Below are 13,412 nucleotides of genomic sequence, written 5' to 3' on the forward strand. Positions count from 1 at the left end.
AGGTAATCCCCTGCACCCCCGGAAGAGTACGCAGATCTCCCACATCACACCAACTTTCTAGTAAAGTGGGCAGGATGGGGAGATTTTACAGGGAAATTGCGGGTTCGTAGGAGGGGGTTGGGCTAAAATGATGTGAATCGTGTCATTTAGCCATGCCCCTGTGTCGTGGATCTGAAAATAGCAAGTTTTTCCGTAAAGGGGGCGGGGCCTAAAGAGGTCTACAGTCCGACCCCACTCCCTGAAGCGGTCAGTTTTAAATAAGTAAGTAACTACGGTTTAAAATTATGAATTAATTCTACTCTCCCATAAAAATGACCAATTTGGCTACTCTAGTATCTTATATACACCTTGTGGGAAAGAGAAAATTGCACGATGCATTTAAAGCTGAATCTAATTTATTAGCCATGTTCATTTTATTTATATACTAGGAAGCTTGCAAGCTAACAAGTTGTTAAAAGTAATTATTAAAATTGCTAGAAGCAATTAACACCAAATGAAACTGATAATTTTCAATTAACAGCACGGTTTGAGATCTGGTCAGCCTTAAGATTTAGACATCAATGCAAACTACATATACCCCCAATTTAAAGGGCCAGCACTTTCAATGAAAAACTCAGTTCTATTTTTCAGCAGGAAGAAGCAGGAACTCAGTTTCTGAGCCTCTCATTAACTATGACATAATTAGGAACGCTGTTCTAAATACTATAAATACATATTTACTTGTATTTAGTGTGACAAGAATCACATAGACCAGGTAAAATCTAACATAAGCTTTATTTCCTCACCACAAGCAGGTATACAGGACAGTGCAGTGTTCACAGGCAAGATGTTATAGGCTGGTAAACAGAATCTTCCAAACAGAAATACAGTTCTTTTAGTGGACTCACAGGTCCAGGATCTCTAACACTAGTCACCCACGGGCCAATAACGTGGCAACTATTTCACCATCAGGATCAGTTTCCCAGTGTCTCTGCAGCTCTTTTATCAGCCTCACACAGGTGTCTGTAATCAGCTGCCTTTCCAGACTCAAACTTACACACACAAACCCTGGCCTGGATCTGACAACCTGCAGTGTTACCACTATGTCAGATCTATCCTGTCCTTGCCACAATAGCTATACACACACACTTAGACATACTATTTACTTGTCAGCTTCTGGTTTACATTATTATATCATTTGTATTTCTTAGAAATGGTAATCACAGAGATTATAGCCTCCTATTGATCATTACACTCACTCCCCCTTCCCTGCAGCAATTTTAAAGTAGTGTACTAAAAGTTTCTGCCAGTTAGGTGGTAATGCAGTTTTAAATAAAATCAAATTAATATCAATTGCTCCACCTCCTCACTCACTAACAGTCTAGCATGTGAGTGAGTGCTTGGTGGGGAAGAGAGGGAGGTTGCGGGTGCACAACGTGACTATAGAGAAGGTGTGTGTCCGACACTGGCAACCATTCTACTTTTGAAAAGTATTTCTCCTAAAGTTGCTGTAAAAATTATTATTTAAGAATTTCTTTGTAAAAACATATTTATGTGTTTACAAGTTACTAGTCAGTTCTAAATTGTACACCATGAAAAGTTAAGAATATAATATGTTGTAGTAATTCTATTTTGTAATATTGCTTTAAATACTAAATGAGTAAATGGTTAATACTACAGACTGTTTCTAAACTCTAACCAGGTGGCAGCAACACAGTTTGGTAAAAGTCACAAAATAAAAAGTTCTTTAGCTACTAATCTGTGTAACAAAGCAACACTGAATCATGCAGTAAGTTACTGTAGATGTTGATCACTAGCTAATCTATTGAACCACTGGAAGGATTTTGATTGGGTTTTCACTATTCTATACAGCATTGGTCGAGGAAGTCACAGAAATAAATCTTGTACCAAGTTGCTGTATAGGAGCTAGAAAAAGTGCTGAAACAGCAAGAGACAGTGAGAGCCAATTAGAGATAGCAATGTGCCCTGTTGCTTAGCAGCAGCCTAGAGAGTGGAAGGACTCAGGGACTGAACAGGGTCATGTCTGAGGCAGACAGAGCGTGAGAGACAGCCTCCAATGAACCCATGAAGATGCCTTGATGCAGACATAGTAGCCATGAAGGAGCCAAAAGAGGCAATGCTATCATGAATTAAAACAAAAACAACACCATCCTTACACCATTGAATGATTTCCATTCGATGGTGCAAAAATTGGACCGCAACCATCAATATTGATGGTTAGTAACCTGCTGAACATGCAGGTGGACTCCAACCACCACTCCTCCACCGTGAAGTGCTACCTCTCCAGCGTGATGCTCCCACTCAGTCACACTCCCTCTGTGAACTGGACGCACCTCCCATGAATATCAGCGCTGTTCTAAGACAGGGGCACCAGGGCAAGGAAGCTCAACAGGAAGCCCAGGAAATACAGGGTACATTGTGCAAAGAGGACATTGCTCATTACCATGTTTGGCAGCGGGGGAGGAGTGCACATGGAGGCTGTGGAAATATGCACAGGTACCCCAGCCCGGGGCACATGCCTTTAATAATGCTTACAGTAGCTGCATTGCAAATCTCTCATTCATAATTCTCCTGCCCTTCACAGCACATCCCAGTGGCCGGGCCCCAGCCAGCTGCAGCGGGGGGGCTTGTGGTGAAACTGGTGAGAGGTAGAGTGCATAAGTGAGAAGCAGGGGATTGTGGCGAGTTGCAGAGGACTGTTGTGACATGGTATAGGTTATGAGATGCAGGTGGCTTTGGCGAAATGACATTGCTCCAGTGCGAAGCCGGGGAAGGTCACTAGTATATAAGAATAAATACACATACTGTATACTAGTTAAGGGATTCTATGGAATGAAACATATGCCTATGTTGTGATGCCAACAGATTGCATGTTCTATTGTGGTATCTTGACAAGTCAAGAACAAGACCTCATTACCCTCCTTCCAGAATTATATGATATCTGCCAAGTCCTCAAACTTCAGAGATGGCCCACAGACTACAAGCTAGAATATTTCAAATCGTAGTCTGAATGTTTTTGGCTTTTACTGTTCATGTGACCCTTTGGGGGAGATGGACTAAGCCTTGGAGTTTGATAAAGCGGAGAGAGAAAACGTACCAATCAATCAGTTCTTAACTGCCATTTTCAAACACAGACAGTTAGGAGCTAATTGGTTGGTACTTTATCTCTCTCCACTTTATCTCTCCCCAAAGTTTAGTACATCTATAAGGTATAATACCTTTAATAATATGTAATTTTTACCATCTGATGAAATCTTAAGATCATGAAATGTTATGCTGTATCACTTGTTTCACAATAAATATGATACAGATCCATGTGTGTGGTTTACCATCAATTTTATCTTTCCAATCAAGATCTGCTTTGCCCACAGCTACTGTGCAATGAAAGCGGACCTAACTGCTGTGATGTGTGGGGAGATCCATGGCTGGGGAGGCACACATGTATAAAAACAAAGTTTTTATATCAAAACTCTGGCACATGACAGGGAGTATGATAGGAGAGGGAGTATGACAGGGGAGTCTCTGTCTCCCCTGACTGCACTTCACTGCCTAACAGCACAGGAGAGTTGAGGGCAGCTTGGGTCCTTCAAAACCCACTAAAACTGGGAAAGCCTGAATACTGTACATGGAATATACAGTTACAGTATTGCTTCCAGCAGCAGCAGCTGGATTGAATCAGTGAATTTAGCTTCATCATTCAGTCCTGGGAGAGGCTGACACTAATATTACAGAACACCAATATGCAACTGCTAACTGTTCACTACTAATGCCTGTGAAATGGAGCTTGATAAAGACAAGTGACTAATCTATTAGACACTCTTAAGCAAATGTTGATCTGAATATGCTAACACTAGATACCTAAGTTTGTTAATAATTATATTAATAAAACAAAACATAAAGTAGTCAGCATGTATGGTATTGTACAAGAGTGTACCGATTATCTCAAGCTCCTTCAGCATTAGTTTGCTGTATGTCTTCTGGGGCACACTTCTCATCAGGATGTATATATATATATATACACACACACACACACACACACACACACACACACACACACACACACACACACACACACACACACACACACACACAGTCCAGTCAGGTGCATAAATATTGGGACATTGAGAGAATTTTCATATTTTGGCCTCTATTCACCACCACAATGGCTTTGAAATGAAACAAACAAGATGTGCTTTAACTGCAGACTTTTAGATTTAATTTGAGGGTAATTACATCCAAATCAGGTGAACGGTGTAGGAAATACAACGGTTTCTGTATGTGCCTCCCACTTTTTAAGGGGCCAAAAGTAATGGGACTATCAACTCAATAGCTATTTCATGGACAGGTGTGGACTATTCCCTCATTATTTCATTATTAATTAAGCAGATAAAAGGTCTGGAGTTGAGTCTAGGTGTGACATTTGCATTTAGAATCAGTTGCTGTCGACTCTCAATATGAGATCCAAAGAGCTGTCACTATCAGTGAAGCAAGCCATCATTAGGCTGAAAAATCAAAACAAACCCATCATAGAGATAGCAAAAACATTAGGTGTGGCCAAATCAACTGCTTGGAACATTCTTAAAAAGAAAGAACGCACCGGAGAGCTCAGTAACACCAAAAGATCCGGAAGACCACGGAAAACAACTGTGGTGGATGACAGAAGAATTATTTCCCTGGTGAAGAAAAACCCCTTCACAACAGTTGGCCAAATCAAGAACACTCTCCAGGAGGTAGGTGTATATGTGTCAAAGTCAACAATCAAGAGAAGGCTTCATAAGAGTGAATATAGAGGGTTCACCACAAGATGTAAACCATTGATGAGCCACAAAAACAGGAAGACCAGATTAGAGTTTGCCAAACAACATCTAAAAAAGCCATTACAGTTCTGGAACAACATCCTATGGACAGATGAGACAAAGATCAACTTGTACCAGAGTGATGGGAAGAGAAGAGTATGGAGAAGGAAAGGAACTGCTCATGATCCAAAACATACCACCTCATCAGTGATGCATGGTGGTGATAGTGTCATGGCGTGGGCATGTATGTATGGGCTGCCAATGGAACTGGTTCCCTTGTATTTATTGATGATGCGACTGCTGACAAAAGCAGCAGAATGAATTCTGAAGTGTTTCGGGCAATATTATATGCTCATATTCAGTCAAATGCTTCAGAACTCATTGGACAGCAATTCACAGTGCAGATGGACAATGACCCGAAGCATACTGCAAAAGCAACCAAAGAGTTTTTTAAGGCTAAAAAGTGGAATGTTATGCAATGGCCAAGTCAATCCCTGACCTGAATACAATTGAGCATGCATTTCACTTGATGAAGACAAAACTGAAAGGAAAATGCCCCAAGAACAAGCAGGAAATGAAGATATTTGCAGTAGAGGCCTGGCAGAGCATCACCAGGGATGAAACGTCTGGTGATTTCTATGCGTTCCAGACTTCAGGCTGTAATTGCCTGCAAAGGATCTGCAACAAAGTATTAAAAAGTGAAAGTTAGATTTAGGATTGTTTAGTTTGTCCCATTACTTTTGGCCCCTTATAAAGTGGGAGGCACATATAGAAACCGTTGTAATTCCTACACCGCTCACCTGATTTGGATGTAATTACCCTCAAATTAAATCTGCATTTCAAGCACATCTTGTTTGTTTCATTTCAAAGCCATTGTGGTGGTGAATAGAGGCCAAAATATGAAAATTCTGTCAATGTCCCAATATTTATGCGCCTGACTAATACATATATATATATATATATATACACGCACACATATACATACACACACACACACACACACACATATATATATATGTATATACACATATAATGACTACAGTATGTAACAGCAAACTGAACCAAACTGTTTGATTTATTTACTGTACACAAACCCTGTTCAGCCTTTAAGCCTTTTGATTTTAGGTAGTTATGGTGATTGAATGGATTTTAAGGTTGTTGTTAGGAACTGCTGAGCATATGCACTGCTTTCATAACTGTGCTAAATATATCTTTTCTCTCCCTCCTAATGTTCTCGCCTGTGAAGTCTGATTTACATAGTACAACTCTGGTTTTAGCCAAGCAGAAGCATGCGGTTCATGCTGTGTTCTACTTAAACAAATTACAAAGCACAATATGAGTCCAGGGCAGCCGGAATAATTGCTATTTTACACCTGCACGATACCTTTATTGCACCTTATTATGCATATTATTATTAAGGCTTCTGATGATTCACCTTTCATAACAGTAAACATTGCACTACTCATTACTACTTATTCAAGAACATATTTTCCCTACAGAACAAATAGGTTTAGAACATTATTTTAACAATGCCCAGGGAATTAGACATGTTTGCATTGTAAATTTGCACTGAAAAACAAAGTGCGCCCAAAGCAAATTCAGCAGTCCACATAATATGTACACATAATCCCAAGCATTCGTGTGGTTCCTTCCTCTAGTGCTAATGGCCTTTGAACTCCACTGTCAATCACAACATACAGAATCTGCTATAGTGAGGTGATCACCATATACTTTTGATTTGTTTATTTATTATGGATCAACTTAAAATTAGTATTTAATGCTAGGATGCTATGGTAGGCTTTTTTCTGAGCATAAACAAATGAAAGATATCTGGGGTAAGTGCAAAACGTGCTACAATAATTCAGTATTTACAGAACTGAACAGCACCCCAATGACATGCTTTGGTAACATAACTGTATAGCCCCCAATAAAAACTCCAATGTATATACATATTTCATATAACAATGAAACATATTTACAGTATAATATATATTGTGTGCTGTGTAAATACTAATGGGGAATTTCTAAAAGGAAAGTCATGTCATTGCTCTAGAATTACCTAAATTTGCTTTAAATATTATCCTAGGTACTTCTGTATTAGTGCCTTGCTGTTAACTCTATATGAACACCCAGAACATTACCGCTGACATAAACTATATAAATGTTCATCAAAGGGACCACTCAACATCAATAGTCCAATGACGGGTACACACCAGACAATGTGTGTATCCAGCCGACGCACGATGCGATGAACAACATTGTGCGGTCGTTTGACACTGCACAATCTGGTGAACAACCACATGAAATGTCGTTCGCCAACCGCATACACACTTGCCGACATGGGCGATATGTCGGCCTGATTGGGCGGATCAGGCGACATATCGTCTAGTGTGTACCCAGCTTAAGTTACCCTGTTGATGACTGTGTGAAGAGTTCTACAAAGACTAGTTCATCATTACTTCACCTTCCACTATGTGTCCTCATTACAACCCTATCACTAGTAGCTGCACATAAATGCCAGTCACCAATGGCTGCTTTACTATTGATTGTCATCAGTGCCAATACAGAGTTCCCACCGTCTACTAAAATTTTATTTGATCTACGTTATGTATCAAGTGCTCCTCCTTTTTAGACTGTAAATTCATTTGAGCATGGCCAGCTTTACCTTCTGTTTAAAGTCATTGTACAGTATGGTATCATGCAATCCCTTCATTGCCTATACAGTTGTGTCCTCAGTTGTGACAAACCGCCTCTCTCGGCGCACCAGGCCACGTGCAATATGTCCGCGCTGAGCATCTTCCATGCTCAAAATGTGCATCTAATTCACATAAATAAAACTGGAAGCGACCAAACTACTTTGTTAGATTACACTGATCAATTACTGTAGATGTGTAAAATATGTACATCTGTATGCGAATGAACCTGAATCTGTGTACGAAGTGCTACAATGTGCAGCTGCGCCATTTTCTCATGCCAAGTTCTGTTGTGCTTCATCTGCGACTTTGCACAATTCCTGTGCAGCTAAAGTGGCAGCCTAGCATCTCTAATACACTGTGAGTGGTGTTGTGTTGTATTTGATAAGTTAATATGATGCAAAATTTTAAAAAATAGACACTATGCTACACCTTTCAGAGTGAGTCAGTCATGCGCCATATGGTGTATTGATGCTACGTGTATGAGGACACATCTGTACGTCAGCACTTTATAAATAAAACAATAAATAATAATAACAGCATCACAAAAAAGTGTTTCCTTTGGGTGCTTTTAATTACCATCAACAGCCCAGAAATATTCTGGTTAACTGACTGGACATGTCCAGAATTTAGATTGTAAGCTTAACTCTGACAGGGCTTGAGGTAAATGATACCAAATAGTAGGAGTAAGAAATCATTCACACCAGTATTTAATAGAAAACGATCAAGTCTTGTGACAAATACCTTTAAGAGGTGCCATTCTGTTATACTAATTATACTGAGATACCCAACGAGAGGAAAGAGGGGTTACTTGTTTTGGGTGAACTGGCTCTATACCTATACAATTGATTCCTGAAACCAATGTAGTAGAAGTACCCAATTCTACTTTCTCTTTATAGTTCCCGTGGGGAGGAAAACGTTCATCTTTATTTCAGTGTATTCTGTTTATAATCCAATTGTGGGATCGCAAGGATTGTACAGAGGAAAAGGACAGTCTCAATATAACGTATTAAAGAGATGCACAGATTATAGTTCAGATATGCCATGGTCTATATTCTGCATGTCCAATATACTCCTATCAAAAATGCTTCAGCTTTAGGTGTACCAACTGTATAATACTGGTATGGATGCCAATTATTATTATAATATATGTGGTATGGGCTGTGTAAGGGGTCTATTTACTAAGCAGTGTTAGGAGAAGTGAAAAGTGAAGAGTGAAAAGTGATAAGATGCCAGCCAATCAGCTCCTAACAGCCATCTCACAGGCTGTGTTTGAAAAATGACAGTTGGGAGCTGATTGGCTGGCACCTTATCACTTTTCACTTCGGAATCGGTATGATTTACCGCCGGACCCCTGCCCGGCGGTTGGAATCCCGACACAAGGAGGCCGGCAGAGGAGGAAATCCCGATCGTCGAAGGTACGTATTAGCTAACCTATTTCTACCCCCCTAACCCTCCTTTAGCGTGCCTAACCCTAACCTTCCCCCCCAGTGCCTAACCCTAACCCCCCCTTCCCCGCCACCTAAACCTAAGTCCCCCGGGGGGGGTGCCTAACCCTAACCCTCCCTCCCCCTAGCCTAACCCTTACCTCCTGGGGGGGGCCTAACCGTGTCCCCCATGGGAGCCCTAAACCTAACCCTCCCCCCCCCGCGGCTGTCTGCAGCGGCACCTGGCATCTATTCGATCGGGATGCTGGGCGCTGGTCTCCCAGCGTCGGTAAAATGACAGATGTCTAGATTTAGATGCCTGTCATTTAACCCTTCACCAGGATTAAGCAGTCGGGAAGCCGGCTGTCGGGATTATGTCCGCCGGCTTCCCGACTGCATACCCTTCACTTCTCCTAACACTGCTTAGTAAATAGACCCCTAAATCTTAAATGCAACAATTTTGCTAGGATGGCAGAAAGTATAAAAGACAGACCTTGGCATATTGAAACTATAATTACAAGCACATAAGTCATATCACCCACTGACAAGGAGAGGACTGTGCTGCACTGAATCTAAAATAACAATATTAGGATATGTTTATTATATGTAAAGATTTTGCACTATGTCACAAATGAAATCGTAAACACGACTGTTACAATCTATCATTTAAACACTAAACAAGCTTGCTATACTTGTAAAAAATTTCTAAAGGAAAATTTCTGAAGTATCAACATAATAAGACTGGTGTGCAAGGACTTTTCAGCTCAAATTATATTGAGTCTGTTATCATCTGTACAATCCCTGGGATCGCACAATTGGGAATATCAAAGCAATATATTGACAAAGATTCTATCAAGAAAAGGTTTCCTGCCCAGGAGAATTATAAAGAATTGTAGAATTAGGTACTTCTACTACAGTACACTGGTTTCAGGAATCACTTACACATAAAACAAGTGATTTTTATAAAGGTAGCACAACCAATCTTTATCAGAGTCTAAACTGCTGTGTAATATGGCAGAAGAGAATGAAGAAGAGGATGTGAGAGGGAGGAAGAGGAAAATTAATAAGATGATGTGGGAATGGGAGGAGGAGAATGAAAAAGAAGATGCAGGAGGGAGGCAGAGAATAAAGAACATTATTTGGGAAGAAGGAGAATGAAGAAGATGATGATAGAGGGAGTAGGAGAATGAAGAAGATGATGTTAGAGGAAGCAGGAGAATGAAGAAGATGATGTTAGTGGGAGCAGGAGAATGAAGATGATGATGTTAGAGGGAGTAGGAGAATGAAGAAGATGATGATAGAGGGAGTAGGAGAATGAAGAAGATGATGATAGAGGGAGTAGGAGAATGAAGAAGATGATGATAAAGGGAGTAGGAGAATGAAGAAGATGATAGAGGGAGCAGGAGAATGAAGAAGATGATGATAGAGGGAGTAGGGGAATGAAGAAGATGATGATAGAGGGAGTAGGAGAATGAAGAAGATGATAGAGGGAGCAGGAGAATGAAGAAGATGATGTTAAAGGGAACAGGAGAATGAAGATGATGATGTTAGAGGGAGTAGGAGAATGAAGAAGATGATAGAGGGAGCAGGAGAATGAAGAAGATGATGTTAGAGGGAACAGGAGAATGAAGATGATGATGTTAGAGGGAGTAGGAGAATGAAGAAGATGATAGAGGGAGTAGGAGACTGAAGAAGATGATGTTAGTGGGAGCAGGAGAATGAAGAAGATGATGTTAGAGGGAGCAGGAGAATGAAGAAGATGATGTTAGAGGGAGCAGGAGAATGAAGATGATGCTGCTAGAGGGAGTAGGAGAATGAAGAAGATGATGTTAGAGGAAGCAGGAGAATGAAGAAGATGTGGGATGGAGGAGGAGGAGACTGAAGATGATATGGGAGGGAGGAGGAGAATGATGAAGAGGACAACGAGTGAGAGAATGTGTTGACCATCCACACATGAGTGTATCAAGTACCTCACATACTGATAATTGTAACTTCTTGAAAAATGTTTAATAAGCTATCTATGCTATTCTCACTGCTTTGAAGGCTGAGTGAAACATGATAGTTGAGGCTAATCAGCCTAACAGGAAATTTAATTTATGGGGTGGAAAAGTCAGTGAGTACCGTTATACCTTCTAAGCCCAGGGTATGGAAGCAAGCACAGGAGCAATGGAGGCATGCACAGGAGACTCTACAATGCATGTGCAGTAAAGCTCTATATATAGCATCACAGTGCATATGTCGGGCCTACTCCTTTGTCCCTCTCTATTTCCAAAAACTGTCCCATTTGTCACTGATACTGTATATAAAGATGTTTATATATTTTTTGTCATCTGACTCAAATATCTATCTAAATAAAAAAAATAATCAATACAATAGAATCCATAGCACTTTTTTAAAATGAATTCTAGTTTATACATTATCTTTAGTGTTTTTAGTTTCTTGTAGTAAAATGTGCTTTATGTTTCAGTATTTTAGATCTGAAAGTTTATTGAACTGCATAGGTGTGGCTTAGGATATATTTAGAAGTACACTGGATTGTGTTTAATATTGGCAAGTTTTAATACTTGTAGGTAAATACATTAATTAATAACAGAGATATTCATATATGTATTAGACTGAGAGCAACAATATTAACAAATACATATAACACACCATACCCCTGTACTTTATGAATTTTCACAGAAAGCTCCAAAATCATGCTAATCGATAACCTATGACAATTCTAATATGAAACATTTATGAGCAGCTACAATCTCAGACATAACAGTCTACAGCATTTATTCCCCTAAAATATATTACCGTAATGTTTTATAATGTATGTTGCCATGAGCTACATTATCAACACCACATGAAATTAGTCAATAGGTCAATTAATATTTTTTGATATCAATGAAATCTCTGAAAGACTTGCTTGCTTAAAGGGGGGTATCCACTAGACCAGAGGTTCCCAAAGTCCGCCATTACAGTCCACGTTTTAGGGATATCCAAACTTGAGTCCAGATGGTTAAATCAAATGGATTGAGGTAGTAATTAAGTCGCCTGTGCTCAAGCATGGATATCCCCAAAACGTGGACTGTAATGGCGGACTTTGGGAACCTCTGCACTAGACTATTAATTTGAACGATTGAATGATAACGATCGCTCAATCATTTGCAAATGTGTCTAAACAGACAAGCGATGCGAGTGGCAGCTGGTCGTTTAGACATCAATCATCTTTCCAACATGCTAGTCAACCTGACAATATCGTCAGGTTCAGCATGTTTCCCTATGATTGATGACCCTATACTGAACGTCTGCTCGTTTAGTGCAGGCTAATCACACGACTGACAAACGACTGAACGATTACAATGTCGTAATCGTGCAATCGTTTTCAGATCTTGTAGTGGATACCCGCCTTAACTAGACAGTTTAAAAACCCATTAACTTTTGTTTTTGTCAGTTCTTCATGTATTTATGCATTACACATTTAACATTATCGATGATAAGGATGTCCAACAAAGTAAAGGCAAAGCTAGATAGAATAGATGTATTTATGCAGTCTGTGTCACTTCTGTCAATCAGGTTACCTTCTATATTTGCAGTTTTATACCCTAATAATCTGTGGGAACAAATAAATACATATACATAGAATTCCATGGTGTTGTTGAGTTCTAAAAGCCACCGTGTGTAATGCACCATAACATACCTTTTCATCTAGAGCTTTGTGGTGCTCAAAAAGAGATTTCAGAGCTTTGAGAACTTCCACTTCACTGGAAACACCTGAGGGGGACTGTGCTTGGCGTTTTACCACCGTCATCCTCAAGGACCTTTCGTGTCTTGAAACAAGACACTCCAGATGCTCCAATAACAGCTGTTGAATTGAAGGTAAATAATTCAGTATATACGGCAGCTAAGGCAAATTATTTAACATCATGAATGCATTATACCCTCAATGCAGGATTGTAGTCAACAGATAAGAGATTAAAAAAAAAAAAATCTGTTGAGTTGTTTATAATGGGAAACAAGATTTGCACTATGAGGTGGCTTGGCCTGGAATCAGAGGTAGACGCAATTGCATCTTGATGCGACTGCATCTTCTGCCGAAGCTGCATCTGCGTCTTTATGCTAATGCCATTGCCGATGGTATTCCTATTAAGACGCCCACCAGCTGCAGCACCAATCCATCGCTGTGCATACTAAAACACACCATCGGTTGCGCCAGACAGAAGAGTTGCAAATTCTCCAACTGACCATGGCTCTGCCCTCATCTGGCTAGCCACCCCCGTTACCATTCAGAAACGACCACTGAAATGGCATCTCTCTGCATCCAAATTCGCTCTGCATATTAGAGCGTAACCATCGGGACGCATGTGCAGTACATTCAACATCGGCCAGCTGCGTAAATATCGGCATTGCGTGCAGCAATGAATCAGGCCCATCATCTAATAATGTCATGTAGGATATTAATTATATATGTAAATAGAGAAAAAATAAATAGAAAAAAATTGCACTCTGTT

At 40.1% G+C, this 13,412-nt stretch overlaps 1 protein-coding gene across 7 annotated transcripts in view; it reads right to left on the reverse strand.

Annotated features, from left to right (window-relative positions):
- PPFIA2 (PPFI scaffold protein A2) overlaps positions 1-13,412 on the reverse strand; it is a 452,695-nt gene that overhangs the window by 198,820 nt on the left and 240,463 nt on the right. For all 7 annotated transcript variants that reach the window (XM_088454381.1, XM_088454383.1, XM_088454384.1 and 4 more), the window contains one exon: positions 12,602-12,766. In XM_088454381.1, coding sequence (XP_088310507.1) covers positions 12,602-12,766 — 165 coding nt within the window. The remainder of the gene's footprint in view (positions 1-12,601; positions 12,767-13,412) is intronic.

This window comes from Taudactylus pleione, unplaced genomic scaffold (assembly GCF_031769625.1).
Source record: "Taudactylus pleione unplaced genomic scaffold, aTauple2 ptg000040l, whole genome shotgun sequence".
Taxonomy (NCBI): domain Eukaryota; kingdom Metazoa; phylum Chordata; class Amphibia; order Anura; family Myobatrachidae; genus Taudactylus; species Taudactylus pleione.